This window comes from Salvia miltiorrhiza, chromosome 1 (genome assembly GCF_028751815.1).
Source record: "Salvia miltiorrhiza cultivar Shanhuang (shh) chromosome 1, IMPLAD_Smil_shh, whole genome shotgun sequence".
Lineage (NCBI taxonomy): Eukaryota > Viridiplantae > Streptophyta > Magnoliopsida > Lamiales > Lamiaceae > Salvia > Salvia miltiorrhiza.
In genome coordinates this window covers 45,826,687-45,839,917 of record NC_080387.1, presented here as the reverse complement: position 1 = coordinate 45,839,917, position 13,231 = coordinate 45,826,687, and the positions used below count along the sequence as shown (strand labels likewise).

At 33.9% G+C, this 13,231-nt stretch overlaps 1 protein-coding gene across 1 annotated transcript; it reads left to right on the top strand.

Annotated features, from left to right (window-relative positions):
- Positions 1 to 10,825: 10,825 nt before the first annotated feature.
- Positions 10,826 to 12,514, top strand: LOC131008808 (uncharacterized). Its single transcript, XM_057935864.1, has 2 exons — positions 10,826 to 10,942; positions 11,773 to 12,514. The coding sequence occupies exon 2, from the start codon at positions 11,780 to 11,782 to the stop codon at positions 12,512 to 12,514; it is 735 nt and encodes a 244-aa protein (XP_057791847.1). The 5' UTR covers positions 10,826 to 10,942; positions 11,773 to 11,779.
- The last annotated feature ends 717 nt before the right edge of the window (positions 12,515 to 13,231 follow it).

Here is a 13,231-nt window from a genome sequence, read left to right as displayed (position 1 = left end):
TTTTTTTTACAATACAATTAATTATATATAATTATTAATACTACCTCGTAGATGGACTCTTCTCCACTTTTAAAAAAAATTTGTATAACACTATATATATCTAAAAAGTGGAAAAAAAATTAGCAAATATAATCTTATTAATTGTAGTCCACAATAATTAAATTAATAAGAGATCGATAATTTGTAAATATATAAGGGTATACTAAGGGGAAATGGTCTAAATGCATCTTTGACAATTAAAAGGAAGTTCAAATTTGTAAAGAAATAATCTTTTTTGTGGAAGGGATGAATAGTTATCAATATTTCGATAATATTTATGTGTGTCCCCCAATCCCCATCTAAATAACATTATTATAGAGTATAGACGTAATCGACGCAAGTCACGCAACCTTTATGATGAAAATTGAGACTTCTTTTCAATTTTATTTTTTTTTCCGAGAATTATAAGAGATATCTAAATATATAATCAAATCAGCAATTTACACGTAGACAAAACATTACCCACACAAAGATGGAAATATTACCCGCACGCAGACGGACGATTGAACTCAAGACCTCTCACAAATAAGAGTTTTTGAGTGCCTCAACTACTTGAGCTAGGCCTTATCGGCGAGACTTCTCGTCAATTTAGTGATGATCTAATAATTGAGTGATTATTTTTAAAATAAAACATATTAAATTCGAACCTTACCAATTATCACATATTAAAGAATCTAAAAAGACACATTTCTTCAAAGATCAATCAATCGATGATCAATTAACTTGAAGAGATTCAAGTTCGAAGTTCAAATATAAGAAGCTTACAGAAACATATTTCTTCAAATATCATTTGATGATCAACAAACTTGAAGAAAAGAATTGAAGAATCAAAATAGAAATTGTACGTACCGGCGCACATATATATGTATATATATGGGCCGCTCTAATGAGACCCCCTAATTTTAGTGAGATCTAGGGCACGATCTGGTGCGTTTATTTTATTAATCCTATGGACTATGGCTGATATTGTATTTGGAGGGTGATTTTTTTTCGTATGGTTCGAATCCTGGAGGGAGCAGAATATTTTAAATTTTGTTATTCATCAGTATATACTACTTTGTTCATCAGTATATATGTCTTATTTGTTAGGAATTATAGACGCCAATAATTCCGCCCAGGATTGTTGTTGGGAAATTAGACACAACTAATTCCGCCCGGGATCAAGTGTGACTCAATATTGTGGATATCGACCGATATGAAACGAGAAGAAAAATGACACCGATATTTTTAACGTGGTTCGGCCAAACTGCCTACGTCCACGGACCCACACCAATATATTAGAGAATCTCAAAAGGAGGAGTACAACAAAAATACTACACTGTATTTTGTATCTGCCTACGCAGAGGCTATCTCTCAACTCACTTTTATCACTCGTGTATAACTTCCATACTGAAGTTTTATCTCACAAGATTTTTTCTCTCTCTTTCTAGCAAATAACACTTTGCTTCTGGGGGTGTTGGGGATATTTTAATGCTGCTGCGAGGGGCTCAATTTATAGGCAATGGAGCTGTGGTAGGTGGCAGCATAAGTGGAAATTTGAGCTGCCCCTTTTTGACAATTGCTGCCTTCCCTTTTTGACAATTGCTGATTGTTGCTTTTGACTAACAATCTCCCACTTGAAGACTGATTTCAATCTGTCTTCACACCTCAATCAACGCAGCAGCCTTTCTGTCTTAACTGTAAAGACATAACTGGTAGTGTTTCTCCTGCGATCTACCGCACCGCCAAAATTTGCATCTACAAAACCTTGTAGTGCTACATCACCTCGTCGAAAGCACAAACATCTATCAGTAGATCCACGTAGATATCTCAATATCCACCTTACTGCTTCCCAATGCTGCTTTCCTGGATTTGCCATAATTCTGCTCACAACTCCCACTGCATGAGCGATATCTGGTCTAGTACAGACCATGGCATACATCAGACTTCCAACGGCTGAGGCGTAAGGAATTTTAGCCATGAAGTCTCTTTCCTCCTTTGTCTTTTGAGAGTGCTCTTTGCATAGGCGGAAATGGTTAGCTAACACTGAGTTAACCGACTTAGCACTGCTCATGTTGAATCTTTGCAAGATTCGATCAACGTATTTGGCCTGAGACAACTGCAAAACACCTTTTTGCTTGTCTCTGTAAATTCTCATCCCGAGAATTCGCTTTGCTTCTCCTAAATCCTCCCCTCAAACCAAGGACCACATCATGTCCTCCCTCGAACGATAATCCGTACATCTTGCACCGCCGTTACCACTCAACGGGACTCGCTGCCTGACCACACTATCAGGAAGACTTTCGATACAAGGAACCACCGGATTCAATCATGAGTTCACTGGGGGTACACCTCCGTATATCTTGCACCGCCGTTACCACTCAACGGAACTCGCTACCTGACCACACTATCAGGAAGACTTTCGATACAAGGAACCTGAGGTCGAGATGACCTCCTAGGAATAGGAGTTAGAGCTGGAACTGGAGACTGTAGTGGATCAGCCTCAGAGTTGGGCTCCTCCGTCTGCAAACTTTCATCTGTTTGCTTTGATGTACTGCACTCTGCAGTATCATCTGGATCAACATATGTTGGATCCTCCGTTGTTGTGTCAGTGGACTGCACTGCATTCTTGTCCTTTTACAGCACATTTTCATTGAATATTACGTCCCTGCTTCGGATGACCTTCCTGTTTTTGTCATCTCAAAAAACGGTACCCGAACTCATCTCCACCATTATCCAATGAAAATACATTTTAGTGATTTGGAGTCGAGCTTACTCCTGGCAATATCACTAATGTGTACATACGCGACACAGCCAAATACTTTTAAGTGAGAAAGTTTAATTTCTTTGCCACTCAAAACTTCCTCCGGTATTCTGTACTCCAATGGTACAGATGGCCCATGGTTAACGAGATATGCCGTTGTGTTGACAGCTTCTGCCCAAAATTGTGTTGGCAGTCCTGCATGTATCCTCATGCTCCTAGCTCTTTCTGTCAACGTCCGGTTCATGCGTTCTGCGACTCTATTTTGTTGTGGGGTCCCTGGCATTTCCAACTTGATGCCATTCTGGTAACAAAATTTCTTGAACGCCATATCTTCGTATTCTCCGCCATTATCGGATCTCTTTATCCGTAAGCCAGTTTCATTCTCCACCATGGCCTTTCACTTCTTGAACGCCTCAAACACATCTGACTTTTGTCTCAAGAAGTAAACCCACACCTTTCTCGAGTGGTCATCGATGAAAGTCACAAAGGTAAGACTTTCCGCCAATGGATGAAACTCTTGCTGGACCCCAAACATCTGTGTAGACTAACTCAAGCTTTATTTGCTTCAGAGTTCTACCACTTGTGTTGAAACTCACCCTCTTCTGGTAGTTTCCCTTTCGAATGCATATACTTGAGCCCTTTCTGGCTCATGTGCCCAAGTCTTTGGTGCCACAAATTTGCATTCTTCTTGCTATTAGCAACTGCAATTGTCACACACGCATTCATCGTTGTGTATAGGCTGCCAGTATCCTTGCCACGTGCAAGAATCATTGCGCCCTTAGTGATTTTCCAATAATCACCTGAGAAGTGTGTATCACATCCTTCTCTTGACAATTGCTTGACGGAGATCAAGTTCTTCCTCAATTCTGGAATATGTCTCACGTCCTTCTCCTTCAGCCACAACATTGGCTTCGGTCTTTTTCTCGTTTCCCTTTGAAGGTACTTTACACTGCGTTCTGTAGTGCCCGACCTGACCACAGTTCCAACATTCAACAGACTTTGATTTGTTGGAATTCTTGTGGATTCTGGAGCTCTGCCTGCCATTCCTTGACTTGCTCCGTCCACGTCCTTGACTTCTGGATTTTTCTTCAAGGGCTTATACAGGTCCTTCTGGTACAAGTAATCCTCCATTTACATTTTCCAAAAAATCCAAAATTCACACCGTTGAATTTATCAATTTTGGAAATTTTATCGTCTGTCGACATTGCTCCCACTCGATCTGGACTCCTTGGATCGTTTCTGATTTTTCAGCTAACCACCGTGTTTAGAACATCTTTTGTCGACAAACCGGAACCGCCGACAAATTTCACTATTCACGAAATTCACTATTCACGTAAATAGTAACAGCGAAAAAACATCAGAAAATATCTGCCACCACCGTGGCTCTGATACCAGTTGTTAGGAATTATAGACGCCAATAATTCCGCCCAGGATTGTTGTTGGGAAATTAGACACAACTAATTCCGCCCGGGATCAAGTGTGACTCAATATTGTGGATATCGACCGATATGAAACGAGAAGAAAAATGACACCGATATTTTTAACGTGGTTCGGCCAAACTGCCTACGTCCACGGACCCACACCAATATATTAGAGAATCTCAAAAGGAGGAGTACAACAAAAATACTACACTGTATTTTGTATCTGCCTACGCAGAGGCTATCTCTCAACTCACTTTTATCACTCGTGTATAACTTCCATACTGAAGTTTTATCTCACAAGATTTTTTCTCTCTCTTTCTAGCAAATAACACTTTGCTTCTGGGGGTGTTGGGGATATTTTAATGCTGCTGCGAGGGGCTCAATTTATAGGCAATGGAGCTGTGGTAGGTGGCAGCATAAGTGGAAATTTGAGCTGCCCCTTTTTGACAATTGCTGCCTTCCCTTTTTGACAATTGCTGATTGTTGCTTTTGACTAACATTATTCATTACCAATTTTTTAAATTTTATTTTTCATCAGTATATACATCTTGTTCGTTAGATATACGTCTTGTTCATTAGTATTATATGTCTTATTCATTGTCCTCATGTTACACAAAAAATAGGGTGTCTCACGGGAGGGCACTCCCACAATTTTGTTGTTTATTATATGAAACACAATAAATTTGTGTTTACAAAGTGTTGGTAAAACTCGAAACTTAAGACGTTGATCATGTGAGTAATTAATGTCAGAAAATCATTCTTTTACAACTCGGTATATAGCTCCAAACTCCACCTCTTCACAAATATATCTTTGATGAAAATTTGGTTAATTGTGATATACTCCCTCCGTCCCACTTCAATTGGCACATTTGCCTTTTTGTTTGTCCCGTTTTAATTGACACTTTCCTAAAATAGTATGTGGTCCTTACTTTCTCTACTCACATAAAATAAGTGGACCCTACCTATTTTACACTCTTAACCATTTATTCTTAATCTCTTTGCCCAATTCAAAAGTACCAATTGAAGTGGGGCAGATGGAGTATATATATGATATGCATGTTGTAATGCCATTTGCAAATGGTATAATAAGAGCATCCGCAACGCCCCTACTCGATCTCCCTTACTCGAGTAGGGAGTTGCAAGCCCTCTCTACTCGAGGGCTACTCGAGCTGTCGAGTGATACTCGATGAGCGGTGTGTGAGGCGCGTGTTTTACACGCGCCCTATTAAAAAAAATTGAAATTTGAAACTAACGGCTACTTCCAATTTTTTGTTTTTTGTTTTTTTTTTGCCTTCAACGGTTATTTTGTCCGAATTTTCCTTTTTTTGTTTTTTAAAATTTCATATCTATAAATACCACTAAACTCCTTCTTCATTCACACAACAACAATTCTTCTCATTCACTCTTCCAATATTTCTCTTTCAATATTTCCTTATTTTTCTTCAAAAAATGACGGAACCGTTGGACGATTCTTCGTCTGATTCATCCGACGATGTAGCTCAAGCGATCATGGACGAGATAGAGTTGCACAAACAATTGATGTCTCAAATCTACTCCCAACCGGCGCCGGAACGTGTTAAACGTCCCCGGTCTTACATCCACCGTGATCGTGATGATGTCCATCTACGTCTTATGCAAGACTACTTCAACGGCAATCCGAAGTACGAACCTACATTTTTTCGACGTCGTTTTCGAATGCAGAAGGAGTTGTTCTTGTGAATCGTGGAAGTTGTCCAAGGTGTGGATAGTTACTTTCAGATGAGCAGTAATGCAATAGGTCGGGACTCTCTCACGCCTTTGCAGAAATGCACGACGACTATCCGCCAATTAGCCACCGGCATCAGTGCGGATACGTTTGACGAGTATCTCAAGGTGGCCGAATCGACGGGACGTGTATGCCTCAAGAGATTCTGCAAGGCTGTCATCCGGGCTTACAGAGACAAGTATCTTCGCCGTCCAACGCCGGAGGACATCCAACACTTCTTCAGATTAGGGGTGGATTGGTACGGTATGCCGAAAATTTTTCGTCATACCGTATACCATACCGTAAATTGCGGTATGAGAATTTTCATACCGTTGCCGTACCGAACTTTTCGGTATACCGAAGATCGGCATACCGAAAATTTCGGTATGACAATTTCCATACCGTTGTCGTACCGATAATGCGGTATACCATACCGAAAGTCGGTATACCATACCATACGGTATATCAAAATTATTGGTATATTAATATTAATATATATAATATATAATATATAATACGTATATAGTTTTTTATTATATATAACATAATATATACGTAACCCTATAACTTTTAAATTATTTTAGTACACTATAATTAAGTTAAATTATCAACTTAGTTAACAATGAAATTATATATATCATGTATCTAATACTTAATAAATAGTTATATTATTATTTATCTTTTTATGAGATATATTGTTAACTAATGCATTATATTGTTTTTATTTATATTCAAGGATTTAATGAGTATTGAATAATAATTTAATGAAAATATAGTAAGTATTTCATTGTTTGATATTAATTGCTTTTATTTATATTAGAAAAATAACATAATTGTATTTTTTTCCCTTAAGTAAATGAATCAAATATTTTTGGTTTAGTTTGGTATTAAATTCAAATTTTTGATATTCGAATACGAAATTTTGTGATTAACTCGAATACAAATATGAATACTTTGTTTGATTTGATTAGTTATCAAATATGATTCGAAAATCATAATGCTCGATTCAGTATCTACTTAAATTAAAAATAATATTAATCAAATTATCAAAAACATTGATTTCAAATTCAATTCATACGAAAGTATTTCATATTTTGAATTAAATAATAAGAAGTCAAATGAAATAGTAGGAAGTGATCGATTTATATTGTTTAAAATATACTTGTAAAAAATTGAAACGGATATTTGATTCGATTCGAATATTCGCGAATCAGTGTACGAATCGAATATGAATAGCAAATAAAATTTGAAAGATATTCGAGTAACCATTGGAATATGCAATTATTTTTACGAATGTGAATCGAATCCAATAATATTTGCTTCAATTCGATTTGTTTACTTTACATCCGTAGAATTAACTTATACTAAAATTATAGTCTACAGTAACTATATAGCTCACACTTATATAGTTATATATTATAATTGACTATACATTGATATTCTAGTTTCATCAATAACCTAGTAAATCTTGTAATTATTGTTTGAGTTTTATATTTACTCAATTTATTTACTTTTCAAATTTTACTTATGACGTATTATTATCTATTAGTTATTTTTTTATATAACATGAATGTAACTTATTCTAGAGATATAGTTATTCTAGAATTAGAATTATGGTATGTAGACATATAAATATAGATATATATGTAGCTCATAATTGTATAGTTATGTAATATAATTGTATACTTTTCAAAGTCCTTTAGTTAAAAAACATAGATGCAATTTACTTTATATTTATTCAATTTATTTACATGTTTTTAATTATTAATAAATATATACTTTATAAGTAATTATGAAAAAAAACTTTTTAATAATTTACCATTAATTAAATATATATATATATATATATATAATTTATTCTGGCGGTATACGAGTTTTTTCGGTATATACCGGAACAACGGTATATACCGTAGCACGGTATATACCGAAACAACGGTATATACCGGTTTTTCGGCATATACCGCGGTATCGGTATATATCCGTATACCGCGGTATGAGAAAAATTGATACCGTTGCCATACCGAAAGTTTTCGGTACGGCACAATACCGTACCGAAATTTTCGGTATACCGAAATTTCGGTATTTTCGATATTTTTTCGGTACGGTAAGTGCGGTATACCGATTTTTCGGTATTTTGCTCCACCCCTACTTCAGATGCACGAGGCGCGACACGGATTTCCTGGGATGCTCGGCATGTTTCGGACCTCTAGGACCGAAATAGTTATTTTAGGAATTATTTTTATTTAATTAAGTTTTATGTAATTTTTAGGATTTTAAAATTAATACAATTTAAATTTGAATTAAATTGTGTTATTTAAATTTGAGCAATTAAATTTAAATGAAAAACATAAAAATCAAAACTAAAAAAATCAAGTAAGCTATCATATGGCTTCCTTACTCATCATAGTCCTCTCTTATTAAGTAAGCTATCATTCAAGTAGATTATTAAGTAAGACCACTGCGAATGCTCAAAAGCAAGAGCTTCCACCGCCACCGTAGGCCTCCATTTGTCACGGTCTCAGTGTTGCCTGCAAATATCATGACTATCCCATATTCTCTTCTTTCATTTTTCTTTTTTGCATTCATAATAAATTAGAGTCACATTTCCATATTAGTATTTTTTTTGTCAAAAAGCTTTATTTATTATTATTATTATTATTATTATTAAAAGTCACTTGTCTTATATATATATTTCTTTAACTGAGACTCCAAAATACATTATGGCATTTGAAATAATCGAGGCTTCCAAACTGCAAACTGCAAATTACAAATGTCAATTTTCTTGTTAGATCGTTGTCTTTATAAGTTGGAATCCGTGCATCAGAGAGAAAAACAATGTTATGTACTATATTATTTTCATATACAACAAAATGATTTAGTAACTAAAATTTGTCGGGGAGGAAACTATCTCAGTATAAAAAATCAAGTGAATGACTATGGTACACAGAAAATCAAAGCATAATCTGATTTCCAATTGATTGTTCAAAATAATTATCTATACATAAATAGATTCAGTTTAATATTATTGTAATATAATTAACTATAAAATGGTTCACAATATTCAAACTTTATACTTTGAAATTCTTGAAAGGTAAATTATATTTTTCTTTGAAGTGGTCTTGGATACACCCGGGTTGACCCGTACACAGATCATGATCCAAACTTGCATCCTGTTTCAAATCGTGTAAATGACACTATTCGGTTATACAAATGACATTGCATGTAATTGACACTATTTAGTTATACAAATGACACTGCATATAAATGACATTATAACATTGTGTATAATTGACACTATTCAAAAATATAAATGACACTTCTTGTAATTGACACTATAAAATTGTAAATGACACTATAATATTTTAAATAAAATTATAAGATTGAAAATGACACTATAATATTTTAAAATGTTGCAATGTTATTTACATAATTAAATAATGTCAATTATAAGCAGCGTTATTTGTATAACTGAATAGTATCATTTATACGATTTGGGGCAGAATGCAGATTTGAATTAGCATGCGAGTCAGGATTTGAGTATAGAATAATTCGGATGTACGGTACATGCGGGTGTACAGAAAATTTAAATTTGAAGATTAGATCTTATATTATTTGGCATAAATAACTCAGTCTACTATAATTAGGGATCCATCTTCCGAGAAGAGGACCATATGCCTTAATTAGGAGATATGATAAGCATGCAATCTCATACTATTAATTTAAAGGGTGAATTGCCCATAAAATACTGAACTTTCTTCCAATTCTGATATTGCACACAAACTTTGAAATGTAGCGTGAAAATTATTAAACTTTAGATTTTATCTGATTTTACTGCTAATCCAAATTTCGGCCAAATACCAAGCAAATATGACGTGCAAATATTTGACGTGACATATCTATTATTAATTTCTTATTAATAATAAAAAAGAACACAAAGCAAATAACCCAAATTGTCAATAACTTAATATATCAGATCAAATAATAGTATTTTTTTTAATTCTCAAGTTTAAATCAATTTTTTCTAGTTCACTATTACACAACTGATTACTCCAATATATAAAATAGAAGTAATTCAAATAGTATAAATATATATAGTTTATAAAAAAAATTAATCTTTAGATAATGAAAATTTAATAAACTTTATTACTTAGCTAAATAATTTTTTTATATATTAAGTTATTGATAATTAAAATTTTCTTTGGTTGACGCACCTAAATTCGAAGAATCCCTTAGTATTATCGAATTTATTCAATTAATTAATTCAACTAAAAAAATACTATTATTTGATTTGATATATTAAATTATTGACAATTTGAGTTATTTGTTTTGTGTTCTTTTTCTATTGATAAGAAATTAAATAAAAAATATTATTTTGTCAATTAATTGTCACGAATAATAAATACATCACGTCAAAATTGGCACACCATATTATATATTAGCTTGCTATTTGGCCGGAATTTGGATTAGTACCAAAATCAGATAAAATAAAAAATTTAGTAATTATCACGCCACAGTTCAAAGTTTGTGTGCAAAATCAGAATTGGATAAAAGTTTAGTATTTTATGGGCAATTAACCCTAATTTAAATGTTATTTGAAGTATGGTTTGATTGAGATAAGATATGATTGGTAAAATAATTTAATTGAATATTTGATTTTTTTTATAAACAAAAATTTGATTTTTCACTCATGATAAATAACCGTATTGTAAATAATATTATTTATTATATATTGTACATTACTTATTCATATATATATATATATATATATATATATATATATATATGTATGATGGAACTTGCAGATACGGTTATGAGAATACAGAATCTGTTTTTCTCTCTTCTTTTTCTCCTTCACTTATCTCTCTAAATCTTTGATTCTTTACTTTGGAATTGCTTGCTCAAGGAGATATTACAATACGTTATCAGCACGAGTCTCTAGCCAATTGAGTGAATACGGAGATAGACCATAAGAAAAAATCGTGTTTTTCTTGTAAGGTAATTTTATTTTATTTTGTTTTTCTTCGCTTCTGGATTAATTGACATGGAGTCTATGAATTCCTTCTGTTACAGTTAAACTTAAAACCCAGATTACAAAATTTAATCTCTAACGCAATTGTGAAAAAAAAAAGTGTATTTCTGATGATATGCAATTCAATAGGGTGTATAGTTTACCGCTTAGAGATTGACATAATTGCGATTAATTGTTTACTAATTTTTAATAGAAACGATTTGATTAGTGATTATGCGTGGTGGCCTGGAACCGTTTCCGCCTTGGTGATGAAGTCTTGCTTTGCACCATAATTAATTATGATTATTTATTTAAAAGTTTTGACTATTGCAAGATAATATCATAAAATCCAAAAGGTGTAGGGATATGTTAGGTTTGATGAGTATGTAAATCAATGTATACTATAAGATTTGTTTGTCCAGTAGGAATATTCTATGCTCCCAAATTGATTTTTTTTAGATGTAATTGATTATAGATAATTGAATTTGATTATGTTTCTTGTCGCCTGAATATTTACATCTCAGAAGCCAGATTATTTACTTCGTATTAAGTAAAGAAAATTTATATAAAAACTGATAGTAAGTGCTACCATTATATTTTAATAAAAATTATATTTTTAATATGTTGGGATAGATGTATTAATTTCTTAAGGATCTTCTCCCTACGGGATAGAAATTATTACGTCTTAAGGATCGTCTCCCAATTATAATATTTATTGTTTGTTATTTATTAAATGAATTGATTGAAAAATAATTGCGTATAATTGTCTATTTTCCTATTGGTAATTGAAATTATTTCTTTTCATTATTTGTTATAGTTTGAATATGTCTGATATCAACAAAAGAGAATTCACCGAGCTTGCTCTTGATGGTGGTAACTATTTGACTTGGGCTTTGGATGTTGAAATATACCTCGCCTCATGTGATTTAAGTGACGCTATAGTTCCAGATTCTTCATGTAGCTCCGCCCAGAAGGCGAAAGCTTTGATTTTCTTGCGTCATCATCTGAATAAGGACTTAAAAAATGAGTACCTTACTGAAAAAGACCCTGTTGTCCTATGGCAATCCCTGAAGGATCGCTTTGATCAACAAAAGGCCATTATTCTCCCTCAGGCACAATATGATTGGCTGAATTTACGCTTTCAGGATTTCAAGTCCGTGATTGAGTACAATTCTACCTTACACCGTATTGTGTCACAGCTGAAACTATGTAAGCAAGAAGTTACAGAGATTGATTTGATAGAGAAGACTCTATCTACTTTTCATGCCAGTAACCTTGTACTCCAGCAGCAGTACAGGGCCAAGAATTATACTAGGCATTCTGAACTCATTTCTGCTTTACTTGTAGCAGAGAAACATAATCAGCTTTTGATGAGAAACCACAATGCAAGACCAGTTGGTTCACAAGCAGTGCCTGGAGCACATGCTACCACTTATAGAGGTGGTCGAGGGAGAGGCCGAGGAAAAGCGAATTGGTCACAACGTGGTGGAAGAGGTTGGTCCTATAGAGGAGGTCGAGGTCGAGGATACAATCATGTTGCTAAATTCCAAAGTCATTGAAAAGGATTTCATAAGACATCGCATCCACAAGAAGCAAGTACATCTCAGTAAACTCCAGAAACACAACAAATTTGTTACAGGTGTGGGTGCGAGGGTCATTGGAGTCGTACATGTCGTACCGCCAAGCACCTCGTTGAAGCATATCAAATGTTGCAAAAGAATAAGAAAGGCAAGAAAATTCGAAGTGAAATACATCATGCCAGTTTGCCTGAAGCAAATTTGGAGTTTAATGTTGATGATGATGATTTAATGCAACTTGATCTTGAAGATTATGGAGATCAAAAGTAGTTTGATTTATTGGACTATTCAGACATTTTAGGATTTTATTTATGGTTCATGTTTTATTTGCAAACTTTCAGTAATTTAGTTTGTTTTTGTGTGTTTGCAATACTTCAAATCTCTATTATTATTGTGACCTATTTGCTATCTTTATTTGCTATTTTCTTGATTTATATTCTACTTCTTTGCTTTTAGAATGTCAAACTCAAACTTGCAACTCATGGAGAATGAAAGTACATTGTGTCTAGTGGATAGTGCCACAACACATACTATACTTACTGATAGAAAATATTTTCAAACTCTTACTGAAAAAAGGGGGAGCGTCACTACAATTGCAAATGACAATATCCTTATTGTCGGCTCTGGAAGAGCTTCTTTAATACTCCCTATGGGTACAGAATTAATTATCAATGATGCACTTTTGTATCCACAATCAAA